The sequence below is a fragment of the Phascolarctos cinereus genome, unplaced genomic scaffold, assembly GCF_003287225.1.
Source record: "Phascolarctos cinereus isolate Bilbo 61053 unplaced genomic scaffold, phaCin_HiC Scaffold_1;HRSCAF=81, whole genome shotgun sequence".
NCBI lineage: Eukaryota > Metazoa > Chordata > Mammalia > Diprotodontia > Phascolarctidae > Phascolarctos > Phascolarctos cinereus.
The window spans coordinates 102878098-102901653 of record NW_027555514.1 but is presented as its reverse complement, the minus strand read 5'-3'; the positions used below and the strand labels follow the sequence as shown (position 1 = coordinate 102901653).

The window sequence follows — 23556 nt, the reverse complement described above, 5'->3', positions numbered from 1 at the left end:
AGACAACTACAGATTGTTGTACACTGAAATGTCAGTTCAGTAAAAGATTCTGCGAAGTCCAACAAGGCTTTAATTGTGGTTGACCCATATCAAAATCAGACCTTGACTCAAGACTGGTGTATAAACACATTGTTACCCTAATTTAAAAACATATTGGTTTACTTCTCCAGTCACTTATCTATAGCTTCCAAGGTATTATACTTTGGCTTATTTAAGACTTCTCACTTAAGCTCTTGGTTTTAAAATATCCATTTAACTCATCCTTTTGATTTTTAAGCTGCCATTCATTATTTAATTTAAAAATTATACATAATCTTTCAGATTATGACAGCTTCCTATTTTCTTCTTCTAGTAGTTTCTTAAAAGAACTTATTATCCTTTCCAATTAGCTAAGCAAGCAAAAAATCAATGTATCTGAACAACTTGACATATCTACAAGGATTACCAGGGGAGAGACTTATGTTTCGGCTTTTTATTAATTGACATATTCTGAAGGAAGACATTATCTATACTTAGAAAAACTGGTTTTATGTAAAGAACAACAAATCAAAATGACCAAGCTTGACCTTGGAGCAGAGTGGAAAAAATGGATTTCCCTCTTTTCATTGTGGAGGTGGGTGACTACAGTGTGAAATGTTGTATGTAATATCAGACACAGATGATTTTGCTCAACTTTCCCCCTTTTCCTTTTGCCTTTTATAATCTTTGTTAAGGGTGGGCGCCCTTGGAAATAAATGTTATATAACAGTAGAAGTCTGGCATCAATAAAAATAAAGAAAAACTTGTTTGAAAGGATATCAAAACAATTTAAAATACTTAAGAATTTTAAGTATTATATACTTTCATGCAAACCTGATCTCATTTTTTGAATTCTTAGCCTTAGAGTTAAAAACATTGCTCACTAATCATAATTCACAGCTATGTTTTCAATAATAGTTTACATTTTGAAAAGAAATTGTTACTGTAAGAGATTATAAGAATTAAGACATATAAATATTATAGGGGACTGTTGTTACTACTTTACCTGTATTAAGAGCATATGACCTAAAATACTATAATACTTGGACTCAACAACTTCAAGTGCTGATCAAATCATTTGGCTAAAGGAATGCTTTTAGTCCAAGTATCTAAAGTGCACTGAAACTCTCTTTCCAAGTTAATTCAAAGAGTTTCAACAGAGAAATACTTACTCCATGCCTTGTGCTGTTTGCCGTGCAATATCTATTAGCTTGATCATCTCAAATTTGGTCTCAATGATATGTAGATGGTGATATAAACTGGAGCCTTCACACCACTGTGTAACAATGGCCAACTGTGGTTTTGTTGAATAGCCCATAAAGAGTAGGATATTCACATGTCGCGTTTTCCTACAAAAAGAAAGATTCAATTCAATTCAAGAAGCATTTATTGAACTTCTATTATATGCCACGCCCTATGCTAGCACGACCAAGATAAAAACAAAATAGTCCTGGCCTTCAAAGAAATTACATTCATTGGGGGTCAGGGTGGAGAGTAGGCAGAAGGGGAAAACAACATACAGAGAGAGAAATAAATATAAAACATACAAAGCAAATACAAAATAATGTTTCTGATGGGAAGAGCATTAATAAGGGTAGATATCAAGAAAGACTAGTGCTTCAAAGTTATATTTGAACTTTTGGTGTAAAAGAGTACAAGAGAACTTGTTTTTTCAGCTATTTCAAGATACTATTATACTCTTCCTTCTTTTTGCTGGGTTAAGCACTCCTAGTTTCTCCAACAACCCTTACTGGCTACAATTTCTGTACCTCTGAATTCTGGTTGCCCTTCCCTGCACATACTCTGGGTATGTCACTGTCCTTCTTAAAATGTGATACGCAGAGTTGAATATGTCTGACCAGCAGACAACTTCCTGTTATCTGGACACCTTCTATATTGCTGATATTTCTGGGAGGAAAAATGGTTGAATATGAAGTCTACTCAGAAAAACACTTTTGTTCCTACATCTTCTGCTTTATTGAAAATTTAACTCAACTCAATTAGATGAAATATTGATTAAACACTTTCAACGTACATTGCACTGTACTAGGTAGGTACTGAAGATACAAAGAAAATACTAAAACATTCTTGTCCTCATGAAGGTTATAATCTATTGTATGTGAGGTGGTAAGATAAGGGTATATCATAAACAGTGATAAGCATAATCAAGATTAGGAAGTGACAAAGGCAAAGAAAAGATCAAAGAACTCTGGTAACATGTGAGGAGGGAGAACGTGTTAAAGGAAGGTTTCAAAAAAGGTGGGTCCTGAGATAAGCTTTGAAGGAAGATAAGGATTCCAAACGGCAATGTTGAGCAATGAGGACATTCCAAGCATGGGGATGGCTTTTGTAAATGTAGGATGGCAGATGTAATGCTGGATTCTCAGATGGCTAGTTGTCCCAGTTTCGCTGAAAGAATAAAAAATGGCTCACAAGCCAGTGAGTTGATCCTCCTTAGATCTTTGCAGGTTAAATGACTTGTCCAAGGCCACACAGATAGTAAGTAGAGAATAAGATTCAAACCTAGATTTCCTAACTCAAATGCCCATTTCCTTTCCATGGTTCCATGCTGTAAATTCCATGCTGGAAATGGAGACTGGAGACAGACAGTAAAGGGCCCTAGATGGCAGGCCAAGTTTATATTTTACTCTAACAACAGCGAGCATTTACATGGCACTTCAAGGTTTGCAAAGTCCTTTACAAATATTATCTCATTTGATCCTCCCAACAATCCTGAAAGGTAGGTGCTATGTTTATCCCCATTTTATAGATAAGGAAACTGGGGCAGACAAAAGTTAAGTGACTTGCCCAGGGCCTCATGATAAATAAATCAAAAAGTATCTGACCTCAAGTTTTCCTGATTCCAGGTCTGGTTCTCTATACACTGCACCACCTAGATGCTAGAAGAAGCAAAAGCTCTAGCCTCTCTACTTGTGCCTGGATCACACCCCTCTCCCTTCCTCCAGGAGCCCACCCCTTGGATAGCCCCTCCATCGCTCCAATTTTCAAATCTCTTTCCACTGGCTTATTTCCTACACCTACAAACGTGCCCAGATCAACCACATCTATAAAAAATCTTAACTTATTCATTTTGTTCCTTAAGCTACCATCCTCTATCTTGTTTGTTTTTCACAGCCAAATTCCTAGAAAAATTATCTATACTTGGTTTGGCTTTTAAAGCCTTTTGTCATCTGGGCCCTTCCTACCTTTCCAGTTTTCTTATACCTTACTCCCCTCCATACAATCTACCCTCTTGAGACACTAGTTTCCTTGCTGTCCCTCAAAAGAGAGGCACTCTGTCTCCCAGCTGTGCATTTTCACTGGCTGTCATCCATGCCTGGAGTGTTCTCCTTCTTGGGATCCCTGACTTTTGTCAAGAACTCAGCTCAAAACCACCTTCGGTAGCAGGCTCTTCCTGGGCCCCACAGGCACTGGGCTGTCTTCTCTGCTGACATCTTCCCTGCACATGTCTGCTATTTACCACACTATTTAAACGTTGTTCCCCCACCAGGATGTAGGCTTCTTTAGGGCAGGGACTGTTTTTGCCTTTTCCTGCACTGTAGAACCAGCACAGCGCCCCGCACACAGTGAGTACTGCCTTCCTTCATTCAAACCTCTCTCACAGCCTGGACTTGCAGGCATCACTTTGCTCAAGAGCTTCAATTGCTTTCTCTTGCCACTATGATAAAATACACACATCTCTGCTGGTACATGCAGATCCTCCACAATCTGGCTCATCTGACTTTCCATACCGATCAAACACGATCTTGTCTCACACACTGGACATTCCAGCCACGCTGGGCTACCTGCTGTTGCTCATCCACGACACTGCATCTTCTACGACCTCAGGACCTTTGTATGGGCTGTAACAGTCTCCCTGTCATCATCTCCACTTCGTGAGTCCTTACCTCCCCTTGGGGCTTAGTTCAAGTGACCCTGATTTCAAGAGGTCTTTCCTAATGCCCCCAGTTCTTAGTGTTTCCCTTCCTCTCCTGCAATTTCTTTGTAATTTTTCCCATGTACCTTGTGATTACTTATCTGTGTGCATGTTGTAGCCCTACAGTTACAGGTGAGCTTTTTGAGGGCACTGTCTCATTCTCTTTGTATCTAAGCATGATGCTTGGCATACAATAGACACTTAATAAGTACTTTTAAAAGCGAACTGAAATGAAGTGAATTTGAGCGTGGAAGCGAAGCAGTCAGACCTGTGCTACACAAAGATGACTTTGGTGGGGATGTGAAGAGTGGACTACAGAAGGGACTGGTGGAAAGGTGATTGATTTAGTAGTATAGAGGAGGGATGACTGGACTAGAGTGGTGAACTACATGAATGGAGAACAGGATGACTGGGAAGTGCTATGGAGGCAGGAAGTAGACTCCACAAGCCTTGTAACAACTGAATATAGTGAAGTAGAAGAGGGGTGAAAGAGTCGGAGCATCTGAATGTTGGTGCCTGGGAGGATGGAACACCTTAGAGAGGAATAGGTAAGTGTAAAGGAAGGATCAGTAGGGTTAAAGGACATGAGAGAGAAGAATGCATTCAGCCGGGGACATGGAAACACCCAGAAATCAGATGTAGGGCTCTTGAAAACTGGGGTGCAGAAGACAGCTTATTTAGGGCTGAACATATAGAATTTATCATCTGTGTAAAGATGATAAATGAATCTATGTGAATGGATGAGGTCCAAAGAAGAAGATACACTGAGAAAAGAGAAGAGGGCTCAGTACTGAGGCTTGGGGACTCCTAGGCTCAGCGAGCAGGAAAAATTGCAAAGCCAGTAAATAAATGGGAAACACATCATAAGTGTCTCAATTCTCTGGAAAATAATTTACACAATGCTCACCTGAGCACTCCTACTTCATTTTTGAAAGCCTGTAACTGCTGAGGTGTGGGTGCTGTCACATTCAACATTTTCACAGCTACATCACCTAGAAGATAATTGTCATCCCAAGAGAAAAGCATTTTTAAAAAAAGAATGGTTGGTTATTTTCACCAGTCACCATAGCCCCGCTAAAATCTACATCACTAGGAAATGTGCTTATGAATTATACTAACTTCTTTCTTGTTTAGTTGTTTTTTGGGAAGCAATCCAAGTTAAGTGACTTACCCAGGGTCACACAGCTAAGAAGTGTCTGAGGCTGGATTTGAACTCACCACCTAGCTGCCCCTACGCCTTAACTTTCTAGGGAAAAACCCAACCAATGAGAGATATACATGCCAGAAGAATTTATAATGTTTAAGTTATTGGGAATTCAGCTTTGTCAGCTGCATTCCAAAACCATTTTCAAGAGTGGTTAACTACTAGATCGAAAAAGAAATGCAGTTAACAACTGATAAGGCTGAAGCAAAAAATGTCAGACTCATTCATGTTGGCTGAAAGACAAGTAAACTGAAACCAGCCTTTTAGTACTGCAATTTTTGAGGCTTTTTCAGTTTATGGATTACTTTAAGCTCGAGTATCAACCTATCTCATCTGTTACTTTTTTTATAAAAAGGGATGATTTTATAAAAAGGAATCACTAATATGATTACATATACTTAGATGTTCAATTATGGTTTTTAATGTAGTTTAACATCTTTAATGTAGCTTAACACTAGAGCGACCATGTATATTGAAAACAACACATTTTGTCATGAACTTGTATTTGAGATCAGCTTAAGGATTTTCATATATGAATAAAAGTGAATTTGAATCATGCTTTAACAAAAGGCAGGAAAGGGTATTAATATCATGAATCTATAAAAACCTATTTTTATTTCTTGTAGTTTTTAAATCAATCTTTGGAGAATTCCATTGAATGATATGCCATATGATAAAATAAATAATACTTACTTTAGTACTTTCCATGAAAGATTTAAAAAATATGCAATAATTATAAACTTGAAAGCTAAGGGGTTTTTTTTGTTTTGTTTTTTTTTTTTTTTTTGGCTAGGCAATGGGGTTAAGTGACTTGCCCAGGGTCACACAGCTAGTTATGTGTTATGTGTCTGAGGCCGCATTTGAACTCAGGTCCTCCTGAATCCAGGGCCAGTGCACCACCTAGCTGCCCCCGAAAGCTAAGTTTTATCCTAATGTTTACATACCATGCCATTTTCCCTTGTAGACTGTTCCAAATGATCCAGATCCTATCCTTTGTCCAACTGTAATCTGCCCATCTGGAATCTCCCAATCATCACTTGAGTCCCGTCGACCAAGGGTTTTCTAAAATAAAATTCAACCAAAATAACATAAAATCAGATTTATTCATTATAAAGGAAATATATTTTAAGACTTGTCTAAGCCAGTAATGATATAATATATGAAAAGATTTAAATTATGATTTTATTTTTCATCAGAATTAGCAATCTCTGATTTGCAATTCAGTATCAATGATGGGGTATGGGCCCAAGTCAAGAACTTTGCCCCTCACTCCAAAAAAGAATTGGGGTCCCATTTGTCTATGGGCCCCAGAAAACCCTTAAACTTTCTTTGAACTCACTTATCTGGTCAAGGAAGTTTAGCAGTCTCCAGATTATTAACTGGCCTTATATATAGCCTAGGCCGCTATCTCTCTGATACCCTAATGAAGCCTAGTTTTTGATACCCTAATGAAGCCTGCTATATTTCCCATTTAGGATCTTATCCAGACCCCATTCAACCTCTTTCTTCCCTATCTTCCAGTTCTTAACCCTGTTACCCTGTTTCAGTTACCCTGATGGAGCTTAACCCCCCACTGTGTATTCCCAGGTGACCCCATTCTGCCTCCCATGCTCTCCCATGGGGTTCTCCCTAAACTCCTCCCCCAGTCACTCCAGCCTCAAGATCCTCTTCCCAGCTCCTCCTCCAAATTACTTGGCTGTATATAAGATCCATCCTGGCCCCCTTTTATTTATTTAGTTTGCTTTTTGGTGAGGCATTAGGGGTTATGTGACTTGCCCATGGTCACACAGCTAGCTGGCTCCACTTAAACGCTGAGATTTCCTCATGCCCAATTGTCCTTACAGGTGTCACTAATGTCCAAATTCCTTGAGAGTCTGGCCTGTATGGTTCATCTCTAATAAAACCTTGTCTTTGGCTGAAAGAAGAGTTGGGCAGAATTCATTCAGGCAGAAACTATGTATTGTGATTTTGGGGTCCCAGAACCCCTGGCACCTACACCTCAACATTAGGGCACTCATAAAACACTGCTGTTGTTTGGACACGCAAGTGAATTGGATTTAGTGAGAGAAGGCTACACAAAGTCACTAATCTCACTTTCTCCTCTGGTGCCATCTGGGTCCAGGGGCAAGATACAGATAAGGACAACTAGAGATGTCCCTGGATGCAGTGGGAGACCTTGGCCTTTTTAAGCTAAGGTCTTTTAACAGGTCTCAGTTGACTGAGGTAACACCTCATTTAGTGTGATTCAGGCTAGGTAAGAAATAAGGCAGAGAATACCCTCTTTTACCTAGTCCAAAAAAAAAATCAATCTGGGAGGGGAAGACCCTCAGGATTTTTGACCAAAACAGAAACAACTGCTATTTACATTCACTCTCAGGGCCCAAACAATGACCAAAGGAGGCTTGGGCTGGGACCTATTGTTGGCCAATCAATGAGAGCCAGAGTGATTTGGGTTTAAGGCATGGTCCTTAAGAAAAAATTGATGTTGGGATATACAAAATGAATTCTTACTTTGGTACTCATTTCTTAAACCAAAATAATTAAATCTAACATATCAAGGTGATTTCACCAATCAATCCCTATCCTTCCATTACAATGTCCCTTAAGCAGTTTTCATGATCTACCTTGTCTGATTTTTTTTCCTAAGAAAACAGGCCATACAAGCTCTTAAGTAAACATTTGCACATGCTATTCCCTTCCCCCTCTTCCTGCTACCAAATTACCAGAAAGAGTAGATATCATTCCTCAACTACCAATGCCTTTGTTTCAGCCATGGCAGAGATGAAAACAGCAATCAGAGGTTCAGAAATAATTCCTGCACCAAAAGATTGTCAGTTCTAAGACAGTTTCTAGAACAATATAAATTGCATGTCAGAGAAGACTAAATCAGCACATTTGGATAATGTATTAAGTGACCACAGCTAGTTTAAATTATTTTGGTTTTTGCATGAAGCAAAATCTATAGTATCTAACTTGTGTCAAGTATTACTTGGATACTAATAACGCAACAAGATTTACAACCAATGTCCATTGCTCTTTGAGTTGCTACTACATGGCCTCTAAAAAAAGAAAAACTTAGGAGAAAAGCAGGAATATGACCTTCTGTCCTTACCATTCTATTCCTGTCTTCAGAAGATGATGAAGATTTTCTTTCACGCTGAGGTCCTGGAGATTTTTGTAATGCTTTCACATTAGTTAAAGATCCAGGCAAGGAAGCAGGAGGGGTGGCAGACAAGCCTGTGGTTGACCCTGAATTATTTTTTTAAAAATGCATCCATTAAAGGAGGATCAAATCTATTGTTTTAAAAAATCTTAAGAAATTTAAGACTTGTTTTTAAAGATGCAGTACCTCCACCTGTCTTAGAGGGACATTCATGTTTTAATGTGCTTATAGATTCTTATCCAATAAACTCCACTCAATTTTCTCTATCAAACTGTTGCAGTAGTTCATCTTACATATTAATGCTAAGTCTGAGTACCATTTTTCTTTAAATTAAAAAAAATAACAGCTAATACTAATGAAAATCACAAATCAGATGTTTATTTCTGTAGCAGATTAGTTCCAATAAAAAAGGCAGATCACAAAAAGATGGGAGAATGAGACTGTGATAGCCCTAAAAATTAAAAAAACCAATCTGATTCATGTTATCTAGAAATATAAAATATTTAATCCAAAGAAGCACACTATACCCTAATAAGCTGCACTACTTATGAATTTTTTGTCTCCCTAAGGTCTGTTAAACACAGAGATGGACTCTTTATCTATATATAAAATTAATGGTATACACAAAGTCAAGTAGGTTTTGCTGGCCAAAAAAATCCAAACAACAAAGTTCCTTTACAAATGACCAAAACTTAAGAGATACAAATTCCACAGCTTCATTGCTAAATTACTGCCTATGTAATATGTCTATTGGTCAAGGGAATCCTAGCACATACTCTTTCTGAAAGGAGATCCATATTCAAGAGTTGTAGGGAAAGCTTGGACTCACCAGTATGGATCAAAGGATCCACTAGATTCTGGTAGCCTTGTCCTAGCCTACAGAATATTACCTCTGCTTCCTGTTGGCACCTTTAGGATGTTTCCAAGAGCTTGCAAAGCTTATTCAAGATGAAATCACTAAAATGACTTCTATCCTTTTGGGGGATATGGGAAGCTATGGTGAAGTAAAGTGGGAAGGTAGTTCCGTGGTCAGGCCAATAAGCAGAATCTAGGGTCTTTCTGAATCTGGCTCAGGGGGTGCTCAAGTTCCCTATTTTAACAGTGGGGTTGCATTGAGATTTTCTCATAGTATTCTCCTGGGTTTAAATTTGGAGATTAAATATCTGATGTCCTCCTGGAGTGCTGTCATATAGATAATTACTTGGTAACACAGTCCAAGTTAATCCCTCCACATATATAGCAAAAACAAAAAACAAAAAAACAAAAAACAACAACTTGAGGGAGATACTGCTTCTTAAGATGTTTCCTACCATTAATAGAAAAGTTATACTTCAATCTAGTGCAAAAGGAAAAATAACAGTAACATTAGTCAAAGGTTTAGCCTGTGTAAAAATTTGGCCATCCCATCTTTTATATCCAATTCTCTGAAAGAACAAAATGATGATTGAGATTAACTGGTTCTGTCTATCTTTTTATATAAAACCACTGCAACAAATAGGCTCGATTGCTTGATGATGTTTAACTGACTTAAACTTTTCTAAGCAACTATGCTAATTAACTAATTTTTCTCAGTAAATTCTGCATACTTTCCAAGGATAGGAACAGTTGACCTAGGAAAGCGATTATAAGGCCTAGAAGCTGAAGCTTAATGTGGAAGCACAAATGAACAGTTCCAAGTAATTAACACCTTTTAGCAAAATCTTTGAAAATAATGCATACTTATACAGTGTTTTACTGAGAGCTTACCTAGGAACAATCCTGACAAAGGTAGAACAAATATCCCCATTTTACAGATTGGGGAACCAGGATTAAGTGAATTGCCAAGATTATATAATTTAGTATCAATCAGAGTCAGGACTTGAACTCAATTGGTCTTTTGATTCTAACTGTACTAAGCTATACCCCCTCCCATGAAATCACTGGTATGGGGCACTCCCAGTAAGGAAACTCCCTCTACCAATACAAATGAGCAACTGTTCTGCCTCTTACAGCCTAAGAGTTGCTTGGGGGACAATGAGAGGTTCAGTAATTTGTCCAGGGCCCCACAATCAGCATATGTCTGAGGTGGAACTTGAACCCAGACCTTTCTGGACTAGAAGCTATCTCTCTATCCACTAACCCATATTAAGCCTCATTATTTGTCTTTTAGATTAAGTACAGTAAGATATCTATACCAATTTTGTACCATTAAATGAATTATAATAAATGTAACCACAGTACCTGAAATATGGAGAGTGACATAGGATGTCATCTCACTTTTGAGTGTGAAATCATGCTGCTACCCTTTTTCTCTCACAGTAAAGACTGAATCTAACATTACATAGCATCAATGAAGAACAGAAACTTAAGTTTCCTTAAGTACATTAGGAATAATCATGTACAATAACTTTTATTTCTGCATAGTAACTTGTTTCTAGTGCTTAATATGTTATAAAATAATCTATTTCCCATTGCACAGAAGCATTAATATTGTTGATTATCAGAGAATCTCAAAAAAAAATCAAAGTCCCAATAATGTGTCCCTGAATAATTTATCTAATTTACATTTTCACAGAATATGACTGCTAAAATACAAATAAAAACATTAATCACCACAGAGATGTCACTTAAATGGATTAAAACCAAAGGAATTCAGATTGAAGGCCCATACCTTGTTAGCTCCTTCCAGATAAATTTGCAGCAAACATGACCAATAGTTACAAGGTAAAAACAAGATGGACACTTCAGCTCAGAATTTCCTTGCTTTTAAAAGTTTATGTCAGACAACATACAGAAAGCTAGTGGTAGTGAATATGTGTAAGAAGCACATTCAGAGCATTCCAGCCAGGCCAAGCAGAAAATTGGGTTGTTTTTTTTTTCCTCTGAAAACTCTCACACTTACAAACACACGCTGTGAGGGTGAGGCACGAACAGCATTTGTGGTTTTTATTTATTTATTTTGGGGGGTTTGGGGTGGTGTGAAAACAAGAAAGAAGAGCCCAACTACCTCTGAACACTGGGCCAGGCTCAAAATCAAACACTATTTCACTGGGGACAGAATGTAGGAGGGGACTGGGAGTCCGGGATTGGTATTTCCGAAGACAGCGCATCAGTTGGTTCAAGGGGGCTGTTAGAGAGAGAAAGAAAGGAGCAGGCAGAGACAGGAAGACAGACACACAGAAGAAATGAAAGAAGTCATGGGGAATAAATAAGATGACTTGAAGCCTGCTTAACAGAATAATTTTGGTCATTAAAAAAAAACACAAATACTTATTTTCATAAAATCCCAATAACTAAAATAAATAAACCAAAAAATCCTCCCCAAACCCAAAGCAACTCAATATGAAGGGTAAAAATTGCCATTTAATTTTAGATACTAAGCAGGCCCTTTTTTATGACTAGGTTAATAGCTTTGTGATGCCAACATGACCACAACATTTAAATGCTGGATGTATTGGGGGAAAATTATCAAAAGCCACAGTTATCAAGACATATGAAAGTCAAACTGGCAACAACATTATCTGGTGGGTTCACAGAATAACAAACAAACAAAAAATTTCTATATCCGAGGTACTATAAACTCTAGATGCAGAGTTCACAAGGCAAGGAGACCTAGCATTTTAGTAGTTTTAAAGGTGAAGAGGCAGTACAACAAAACACAATTATAGAATGGATTTAGATAGAAAAAAATTTAGATATTCTGATAAAGGTATATAACAAGTCGAAATGAAGAGGCCATATTAAGAGATATTTGTATAAAGCCATAAAAGCATTCAATTATTATACTCACTTATAAGAACATTTATAAGGACAGATCTTGCTAGGTAACAAGATATCCTGAAACATGATCCTTTGGGCAACATTTTATGAGAAATATTCTTATGATGAATATTTTCATTAGCCTCCAAATTTATACCTGGATACTGTAATCAGTGCCAGGTTGACTGGTAATGGGTCTGAATTCAGCTTGTTTGTTTGTTTTCTAGGCAGAACTGAACTATTCCAAGGGGTAATTGAACATCTGCCCAGTCACCTATGGTATAACACATCTAGACTTTATACTTTTTTCAGGAAGACAAGGGGAAGAAGTCATAAACACCAACCTACTATTACTAGTCACCTGGGCATCATAGAAATTGGCTGGAATACTGGGGAGGTTGGAAAACTTCCAGGATACATTAATATGAAGATAGTAGTTATCAGGAGAAATTTGATCACCAGAAAACCCTGTGATCAAGTTTAAAAAAGAAATAAACATCCCAAAGGGAAGTGTAATAACTATATTTTGAGGATGGATACAGATCAACAAAGAAGTAGAATTCTCCATATGAAAATACTTCAAAATAATTGATGGAACATTTAAGTTTCTTTCTCCTATGTGCCTACTCTACCCAGCCAAATTAATATATGTTTTATCAGGGCAAATGCTAAATACCACAGAAAAGAAAAGCTGATAATTTGGTTTTTCTCTACACATTTCTCTCTGTGTCTGTGTTTCATGAAACGAGCCAGTAAAAAAGGATAGAGGCAGCAAAGCAATTGCACATTTCCCCCCAAATTCTCTTGCAAAATTAAAATGACTACTTACCTCCATCACCCCGTAACCCTTGGTCTCTAATCAAGTCCTATAAATAAATAGTAATGTGTATTTACTTCGATTATACAGTTAAAGATCAAAAATAGTGTTTCATTTCCCACTAAATATCACTAGTAGCTGGGCTAATTGAAATGAGGCCAGTTTGACTTCATAAAACTTAAAAACCATAGGCTGGCCAACATCTAAGATGTCATCCAAAAAAGAGACAGTCCCTAATTTGAACCTACTGATAAGAGATCACCTTAATATAGATTTACTAAATTATTTCAGGTGTTCAAAATCAAGTGAAAGTACCAATTCACTTTAAAAAAAGGCCTACTGACAATGCAAAAAATCAAAATATATCTAACTTGAGTGACTGCAGGAGAGGTAGAGGTAGAAGAGAAACTTCCCACTTCAGCCTGTGCCTCTGCTCACCTCCAGCCTGACTGAGCAGTCTTCATGATTTACCATTACCCTTAAACTTCTCTGTGAATTAAGTTTACTCATCTGCCAAGGGTCTAACTTTCTGTATAGAAACCATGACATTAAATACAGAAGCAATTTATTTAAAGAGAAATTTCTGTTGGATTGTCAGGGTATAGCACTCACTGCCCTTTATTCAGATAACAATTTAGCAGGCATTTACTGAGCAGCTACTAGATACAAAATGACATGAGGCATAAGACAGGCCTTAAAAGAGTTTATCATCTAATTGGATTATTAAGAGGTAAAAGGAAGTCAGTTAGTAATATAATATTTAGATAACAATTCAAGACAACAAGAGATACCAGAAGGTACTTTATAATTAAGGTAGACACAATAAGAAAATAAATGTACTAGAAAAATGTACTAGAAATTCAGAGGAGGAAAAAAAATCACTCACTAAAGGTGAAGGGAGGACTTGAGCTGAGTCTGCAAGGATGGAAAGATTTGGATAGGAAGAAGGGAAGGGCTTAAGCAAAGAGCACGTGAATGAACATATGTTCTAAGGGTGATAAGTAGAATAGCTTGATTAAACCAGTTTTATTAGAACGGAGTTCTTGCAACATGAGATATAACTAAAGAGTTAAGTTGGGGGGTTGGCTATGGGATGCCTTGAATGTCAAGCTACAGAGTCTAAATCTTCCTTCAGGAACAGGCAGCCATTAAACTAATTCTGGGAAGGGGAAATAAATAATTAAGAAGAGGGAGTATGATGGCACAATGAAAAGAAAGGCCTGGATTCGAGCCTTCCCTTTAATACATAATGGCTGTAGGACATTGACCACTCTCTGCACTATCAAGTAGCAGACAAAGCATCCACACGGATGGGCCCAGGAAGTTTCTCCCTATGCATCCCTATACACCAATGAAATCCCAGGTTTGATTAAAAACATTACTGTGACTAAACAGGTGGATAAGTACAGTTGGAGAGAGGAGAGTCTGCAGATCATCCAGGAGATACAAGAGCAGCCTTGTGGTAAAGTTATGGGGAGGCAGAGGACCAAAGGCAGAGACACCCACTGCAAGGCTCTAAACTCCAAACTCTTGGCTGGGAGGAGTAAAAAAGCACAATCTGGAATGCAAGGGTGTTTTTTCAAAACTGAAATCAAATCACATGGATGAAGGCATGGATGGTATGCTCATCAAGTTACGTGGATGGCAAAAAGTTGGACAAAACAGTTGATGCACTGGATAACAGAGTTCAGATCCAAAAGATATCTTGAAAAATTTCAATGATAGATTGATATTAGCAAGATTAAATTTAAGAGGGATAACTTTAAAGTCTTATTCTTAGGTTCAAAAAATCAATTGCACAAATAAGCAGGGTGAGGGAGGGAAAGACAAGAATAAGCACAGTTATAAAGTCATTCACCTGAAAAAGATGGATTTTAGTGGATTGCAAATTCAATGAGAGTCAATGTGCCACAATTTTAATTTAATTTTTAGCTGTGTGAATAGAAAGATGGTGTCTACAGCAATGGACTCAATGGTTCTGCTGGATGTGACCCTGCTCAGACTACATCTGGAGTACTGAGTTGTCTTCTGGGTCCCATGGCATGGAAGGACATTGAAAAAACCATGACTTATCAATAGCAGGATTACCAGGCTATGAAGAGGATTAGAAATCTCATCAAATGAAGATCTATGGGAGAAACTGGGCATATTTAACCTGCAAAAATAGGAGACTTATAGGAGAAGGTAACAAGCTGTCTTTCAATATTTGAAGGATTAACAATTTTGTGGAAGAATTAGATTTATTTTCACTGGTTGCAAAGAACAGAACTGGGGTCAATGGGCAGAAGTTATCCAGAGGCAAATTTTGGCTAAACATACAAGAAAAAGTCCTTGCAATTAGAGTGGTCTAAAAACTAGAGTGGAGCAAATATGCATTGGGGAATAATGGCTTTCCATCCCTGGATGTGCTTAAGTGAAAACTGGATAAATTGTCTGTCAGGGACATTGCAGAAGAAAATCCATGCTTCAGGGTGGTGTTGGGTTAGATGACCTCTGAGTTCCCTTTCAACTTTATTCTTAGATGAGACCTTAATCTAACTTTATAATCATATCTATTAGCCAGAAAGTCAGAACTGAGAAAGCAGAGGACAAGACTAGGCTGAAGGACAGCTAAGAAAGGGCAAGGTCTAGTTTCCTGTAGTTGATAGAAAGGACCAAAATTAACCTAGCAGAAGAATTCTTATAATTTATATACTTTAAATCTTCTAGCTGTATTTCTTATCTCTGGCCTCACCCTGCATATTTTCTCTATAATGTTTTGTATTAAATTTCTTTTAAAAAATGACCTATGGGGTAATGAGTTGCTTGGAGGAGGTGGGACAGGTGAGGAAAGAAATGTAGGGGTTGGGAGAAATGAGAGAAGGTTAAGAAACTTATATTCTTTTCCAATAAAATAGCTAAATGCTAGAGAACCCAGGAAAAAGATGGCAAGTGACAGAAGTGAGAAAAAAATATAAATCTTGAGCAAGCCAGATCCTAGGCTTGCTGTTGCAAAGCAGAACTGGCATCTCAGAGCAAGTGGAGCCAGAGGTAGTCCCTGGATCTTCCTTCTCTAGATGACTGGCCCATAGCATTACAATTTGGTGAAACACAACATAAAGAGAAAATATTTGTTTGAATGGATTAGGATGAATTACTGAAGAAAGAAGGAATTCATGGCTATATAGGAGCTAAATAAATGATTAGCTCTTGGGGGATACTTTTGTCTATGCAAAGATGTACTTTGAGCACACCATCACAAGGATGCTCAAGATTAAAAATTAATACAACTTAATGAAATAACTTAAAATTACTTTTTAGAGCATATTAGCTATGGTGATGTTCATTTCACAATGACTACAAAGTAATGAATGGCTGAAAGCTTCTTGGGTACAGAACTACAGGGAGTGGTTTGTAAGAATAAAGAGTATATTATGACTGATTTAGAGCACTAATCAGTAATGTACATAAATTTAGGAAAGATGTTAAAAATTTCTCTGATCTGTGATTAGTGAAAATTTCCACTACAACTAATACAATGCATAAAAAAGTTAATTTACCTTATTGTGACTCTAAAGATACAGAATACTTACATCAATATTGACAGGTTCTATTGTATTTATATGCACATTGGGAGCCGATGAGGACCGGTCTCGTTGCCCAAACTGGTTCCGATGATCCTCATCTGCTGGTCGAAAAGGCTGTGGGATTGGAATGGATTTTGAAGGCGATGGACTGGTAAGAATTGGGGGCCTGGAAAGTCAAGTTTGGAAAATAAGATTCAGAAATACTATACATGCTACCTCACATTCTAAAATGGAACAGCAGACACTTCTTTGTTTTTATATCATCAAATAAAATCAAAGGTGAGAAAGCATTTAAAAATTATGACCATCAGTAATAGTTTAACAGAAATTTTCACAACCGCAATTAATCTTAAGAAGGCAGCTTTGCTCAGTACCTTAAGGAAAGGCCTTCAGGACCCTTCCTGATTACATCATTAGATTTATATTCCAAGGGTAGCGAGAAATCACTTTTGGTCACCAATTGATATTCTTAATTCTCTACTTGGAGAAACTATTTAAAATTTAGTAGAAAGTAGCTAAATATATCTACCACCTAGTTATCTACATAATTTCCATTATGCCAGAAATCACTAATGCCAGGAAATATATTATATTATGGGAGCAGGGAGACAGAGGGCTAAGTAAATAAAAAAAATTTTTTTCAAGAATTTTAAAGACAAAATTGACCACACACTGTAGAAGAATGTAAATCTTGGGCTTGCAGGTAGTGGCATGACGTGCTCAAATCTATTTTTATGCTCAGCTTCCCCTTACATTTCCAATGTAATATCTCTTTACATTCTGAGGCTTTTAACACCTCTGATACAAGCATGCACTTTCCACCCCAGGAGGCACAGAATTATTTATTCTTCATATGGTAAATGACACTGAAATAGGTATGTAATAGTTTCTTTCTGATGTTCCTACCACATAAAATTCCTATATAACAAATGAGATAATATTTGTAAAAGTACCTAGCAGAGTGCCTGGCACATAATGAGCACTCAATAAATGCTTGTTCCTTCCCTTCCTCCCCACCCTCTTGTTTACCAAATGACACTGTTTAGAGCTTTAAAGAAATAAGCGAGGTCATTCCCCAATTGACAAATGCTCAAAGGATATGAACAGGCAGTTCTCAGATGAAGAAACTAAAGCCATCTATAGTCATATGATAAAAATGCTCTAAATCACTATTGATTAGAGAAATGCAAATCAAAACGACTCTGAGGTACCACATCACACCAACAGATTGGCTAACATGACAAAACAGGAAAATGATAAATGTTGGAGAAGATGTGGGAAAATTGGAACAGTAATGTATTGTTGGTGGAGTTGTGAAATGATCCCATTTTGGAGAGCAATTTGGAATTATGCCCAAAGGGCTATAAAAATGTACATACCCAACAAGAGCACTTCTAGGGCTATATTCCAAAGACATCATAAAAATGGGAAAAAGACTGACATGGACAAAAATATTCATAGCAGCTCTTTTTGTGGTAGCAAAGACCTGGAAATTGAGGGGATGCCCATCCATTGGGGAATGGCTGAACAAGTTGGGGTATATGAATGGAATGGAATACTATTGTGCTATAAGAAATAATGAACAGGCTGACTTCAGAAAAACCTGGAAAGACTTGCATGAACTGATGCTGAGTGAAGTGAGCAGAACCAGAAGAACATTGTACACAGTAACAGCAACACTGTGCAATGTGCAACTTTGATAGATAGAAGATAGCTCTTCTCAGCAATGAAATGATCCAAGACAATTCCAAAAGACTCATGGTGGAAAATGCTATCCACATCCAAATAAAGAACTAAGGAGTCTAAATGCAGATCAAAGCTTACTATTTGCTCTTTTATTTTCTTCTGTTTTGTTTCCTCTTTCTTGTGGTTCCTCCTATTGATTCTATTTCTGCCTTACAACATGACTAATGTGAAAATGTTTAATAGGAATGTATATGTAAAGCCTATACCAAATTGCATGCCATCTTGGGGAGGGAGGTGAAGAGGGAGGAGGAGAAAAATTTAAAACTCAAAAGCTTATGGAAGTGATTGTTGAAAACTAAAAATAAATTAACAAAAAAAAAATAAAAAGAAAGAAATAAGTGAGAAATTCCCCTACCTACAACTGTCTGATGGAAAGAGGACACAAGGTCTGGAGGGAGGAGGGTGTTTAAGACACTCTCATGACCCATAAGTTGTCAAGAGTCATGCTGGAGAGTTTGGGTTTTTTTTGTTTTGTTTTAGGCAACTGGGGTTAAGTGACTTGCCCAGGGTCACACAGCTAGTTAAGTGTCAAGTGTTTGGTCTGAGACCGGATTTGAACTCAGGTCTTTGTGACTTCAGGGCCAGTGCTCTATCCACTGCGCCACCTAGCTGTCCCTTATGTTGGAGAGTCTGAAACAAAGAAAGTTTGAAACAAGCTGCACTCAGGAGACAGAGAAGAAAGTTGTAGGGAGTCTACAATCTCAAGAGTGATAGAGCAGATCATTATTGTGACATTGTGATCAATTGCTGATGATCCTCAAACAACCCTTCGGGACCACCAAATGTCTCGCTGAATTCATCAACAGCTCTTTCCTCATTGGTGGATACTTTCACTCTAGCCTAGAAGGCGTGAGTGTTACCTACCAAAAATATTAAATGGAAGGCAGAAAGAGCAAGTGAAGATAAAGAGCAGAAAACTGAACATTGTTATTATTGTTTTTCACTAAAATGAAAAACTGGGCCCGAGAGTCAAGAGATAGACTGAAAGTAAGAGACTGAAGTTGAATGTGTCTCGGAAGTGAGGAAAAAGCTTAAGAAAGAATCAAGAATTGAGGTAAAAAGGGGAGTGGTCACAAAAAACAGGTAGATGAAACAACATAGATCTGTATGGAAATTATACAGAAGCCTGAGGGGATGCCTAATACGAAAGAAAGTCACTGAAAGAAGTAAAATAGGTTATTAAGAAAAGAAAATTTGGATTTAGGACCAATAATAGGATGATATAAGAGGAATGCTCAGCTTCCCTACATTTCTGTAAATCAGAGGCAAACTTGGAATGTTAGAGCCGGGGGGAAAGGAATCACCTGAAACATTTCTTAAGCCAACATTCACCACAAAAGAGGATAAAAAAGAGAAAAAAACTTAGAATGACATTTACGATACTCAAATTCCTTATAATTCAGACTTCTAATTTGCAAAATGATAACAGAAAATCATCTTTCCAAGTGCTGAGATATTGTAATAGACACTGCATAAATATATTGAGTGCTATAATAACTTCAGGGTTAGAAATGCAAAATTAATCTTAAAAATATTTGATCTTTGTACAAGACCACATATATAGCCCAAATTTTAAAAATTATTTAGTTTCATAAATACTGTAAAGGCAACCCAAGTGTCTTGAAGATGAGGGGGAAAGGTTTGGAAGAAAGGAAGGTTTTAGCAGAACTTAACACATAGTGAGGGTTAAGGGAGGAGGAAGCAGAAAGTGGTAATAAATAGCTCCCAAATAAACCATACTTTGGTATTTTGAAGGCCACTAGCCATAGTTTTGCTTCTTCAGAGCATATTACTTGGCGGTAAAAAGTACTACAGTTTATGAGGATGAAAATTAATACATTATACTAGACAATCCATTTAAGGCTGCCATTAAAATATGTAACAGACAACAATGCTTAAAACAAATGACTATTTAGGAAAAGCCAATTCCAATTAAAGTTAGTCAAAATCAGCCTTTATTCCACTTGATTTTTTTCATGGAAATCTCAGTTTCTAGGAGAACTCTTGAGGACAACGGTATGCTGTTAGCCAAATGAATAGAAGGGGTTAAGGATGGTCATATTGACAAATTAGTAGAAATCAGGCCTACTGATTTTTAATAACACGCTGATACATAGAATTCTGAGGGGAAAAAAAGCATGCTTTTAGGAAAGGACTGTTATGCAGCACAGGGGAAAAATATCCTAAACAACTAACTACAACTGAATACTAGATAACAGATGGAATAATCTATTAATATAATCTAAGTTGCTAGTACCAAATCAAAAATAAAGAGGCTTTTAACCTCTATCATCTTTAGCAAATTGCTCTACAAGCTACTTTTGACCTATATCTAATTTTCAGTCTTGAACATGTTCATAAACATTTTTTGAAACAAAGTGGCTGCTCCTGTTCAGTGATATGCAAACAAAATGCCGACTTTTTAAATAAGGAAATATCTTAAAATATATTACACACCTCCTCTTAAAAAACAAAACAAAACACGGATCGCTAACTTTTACCCAAAAGAAGGGTTGCTTCTCAAACAAATATTGATTATATTCAACATTATATTTTGTTGAAATTACTATTTTTTTACCAGGGCCTGGCAATAATTCCAAGAAATCTATCTGTATTTAGGCAGAAAGTCAACATGAGCTTACTTTTTCATATAAGCACACACATGCATATAAAGCATGAACTCAGTAAGGGTTCTTTTTGGATGAGTTTAGCCATCTTATTTGCTACCCTCATTTGCTCAGGACCATAGTTAATCAGTCAAGTTATAAATAAAATATCCATGATATAGGATAACAGTTTCCCGTCCCTAGTCATAACTGAATGGAAGACACATATATACCACAGTGAACATTTCAGGAGGTCAAAGTGATTGAATTCTCTCTGCAGTTCACAAATTGTGCTAATAGAGCAACCAGGACTTACCATCAGAAAGGCACCCATAGCTTATTACAACTGTCAGCAGTACATGCCGCAGTTGAAGAATTAATAAGTCCTCATTTTAACATTGGTCTTCTAAGAAGTGGTATACAATCATTCCAGGTCAATGATGCTATGCATCATTAAAGAGAGAGGCAACTAAGATAAAGTACCCACTAGAATGTGTAGCTACTCTTAATCAGCCAAAGAAATTGGTATACAAACTTTTTTGCTAAAATTCTTAGTAACCTAGTACTATAAACATAGAATTCATTATGGTATGGGCCTATGTTAATGTACAATTTTTTCATCTCTTTCAGAAAGTCACTCAAGCTTAAATGATATAAAATAGAGAGTGAACAACAGATGCTGTAGGATGAAAAAATTGGGATTAAAACCGACATAGCCTCATGTCTCAAGACCCTTAACTCTGCAGGAAGGATATTCTAAAGCATGACTGCTATAAAATCATATTTAGTTACACTTCCCCCAAGGGCCTACAGGTATCAAAACAAATTCTGTTGCCTTGTATAAAACAGGGGGACATAGGATAGAAGGGGCAGTGAACTCCACGAATTCAAGCCTCGCCTTTTGTGCTTACTATTTGTATGACCCTGAGAAAGTTACCCAATGGTTCTGGGCATCAACTGCCTCATCTGTCAAATGAGGGGGTGACTTCCAGCCAAGATGGCCACTTCAACAAGAGGCAGATTGTCCAGCTCTCATATATCTACTCTAGCAAAACCCTGAAGTTCGCACTTGACCAAATAACTATGAAGAAAAATGATGAGAAGCTGCGACTTCTTCCATTCCAGAACAGCATAAGACATCAGCCAGAAGCTTGTGGGCAATAGGAAAGGAGGCCAGCTACCACCAGTGCAGGGTGACAATGATGGGCCAGGCACAAATGTAGCCTACAAGGTTGTGTCTAGAGACAGATAAAGCATAGGATGTCCCTGAAAAAGCCCCAGAGTGAGGAATCTTAGAAGCCAGTGAAGGGAGCTGCGTGGGTACTATAGAGTTCAGACCAGAAAGCTCCAGGCCCACAAATTTTGAAGCCCCTAACATTCTGTCCTCAGTTGCCAGAGGGGGCAATGAAGACCCAGAGGTCTGAATCTCAAAGATCCAGGGGAAGGACTAACTCCAGCAAGTGGGGGTCATCATTGGTATCCAAATGACCCAGGGTGAAACCAAGTAGGGCTCACCCACCCCATCCAACTACAGCAGAGGGACACAGCCTAGTCTTATACTACATGAATACACAGAAGAAATAAAGCAGGAATTTTTTTAAAAAATGCAATAAAAGAACTATAGAAAATAAATGAAAGGAAAATAAATAGTTTAGAAGAGAAAATATAAACCTTGCCTATGAAATGGATTCCCTGAAAACTAGAACAGAATAAAAATAAATGATTCCATGACACAGCAAGAATTTTTTTTAATCAAAAGATTTTTAAAAATAGAAGAAAATGTAAAATATGTAATATTCAAAACAAATAACCTATGCAAAAGGACAAGAAGAAATAATTTAAGAATGACTGGACTCCCTGAAAATCATGAATTAAAAAAAGCCTGACCATTATATTTCGAGAAATTGTAAATGAAAACTGCCCAGATCTAACAGAACCACAGGGCAAAGATAAATACAATCCACTGAACACCTCCTGAACAAAACTCTAATAAGAAAAATCCTTGGAATATCAGAGCTAAAATCCAGCGCTCTTACATTTAAGGATGTGTATAAGCATCCAGAAAGAAGTACCAAGGAAAAATGATTGGAAACAAGACCAAGCAGCTTCTCCTGTAAATGAGAGAAGATAATATTCCAAAAGGCAAAAGTTATAGGCTTGCAACCACGACTAACTTACTCCTACAAAGCTGAATATAATTGTAAAGGAGAAAAAATAGCCTTTTAATTCAAGAAGCTTTTCAAGCATTTCTGACGAAAAGACTAGAGAGCCAAGTCCAGAGAAATGAAGAAAAGTAAGTTTATATGAGGAACTAGAAGAAGCTGTATGATGGTGTAAGGGGAACATTCTAACAGGGAGAAAATTAACAAGTGTCTCGTCAGAAGTTTAATGTCTTCAAAGAGTACTGAGGCAGCTAAATAAGAAAAAAAGAGGTCTTGGAGTGGATTGGTTCTGTTCTGAAAGTTTGAAGAGGGGAAAAAGAAAGGGATAAAAAGGATACACTGGTGTAGAAAGGAGAAAGATGAGGGTAGAACATGCCATTTCTCAAATTTGGGGTATGTGAGAAGAGTATACAAAACAAGGAGAATGGGGTGGGAGAAGTGAGTATCATATGGACCTTACTCTTATCTGAAATTGACAAAGGGATGAATGCACGTACACAGACAAACAGGTATAAAAATACATTAAATAACAGGAAAAACAAGCAGGGATAGAGAGGAGAAACTTAAGTGGGAGAATAATATTGGGAAGAAAGTCAGAA

The 23556-nt window shown here is 37.3% G+C and overlaps 1 protein-coding gene across 6 annotated transcripts in view; it reads right to left on the bottom strand.

The window, feature by feature from the left end:
- BRAF (B-Raf proto-oncogene, serine/threonine kinase) overlaps positions 1-23556 on the bottom strand; it is a 162350-nt gene that overhangs the window by 44063 nt on the left and 94731 nt on the right. For 4 of the 6 annotated variants that reach the window (XM_078153351.1, XM_078153339.1, XM_078153341.1 and 1 more), the window contains 6 exons: positions 16450-16609; positions 12890-12926; positions 8272-8408; positions 6104-6221; positions 4863-4947; positions 1191-1367 (listed from right to left, as the gene is read on the bottom strand). In XM_078153351.1, coding sequence (XP_078009477.1) covers positions 1191-1367; positions 4863-4947; positions 6104-6221; positions 8272-8408; positions 12890-12926; positions 16450-16609 — 714 coding nt within the window. Of the gene's footprint in view, positions 1-1190; positions 1368-4862; positions 4948-6103; positions 6222-8271; positions 8409-11308; positions 11429-12889; positions 12927-16449; positions 16610-23556 lie in introns of all 6 variants that reach the window. The other 2 variants (XM_020998143.2, XM_078153346.1) reach the window with 1 other exon arrangement.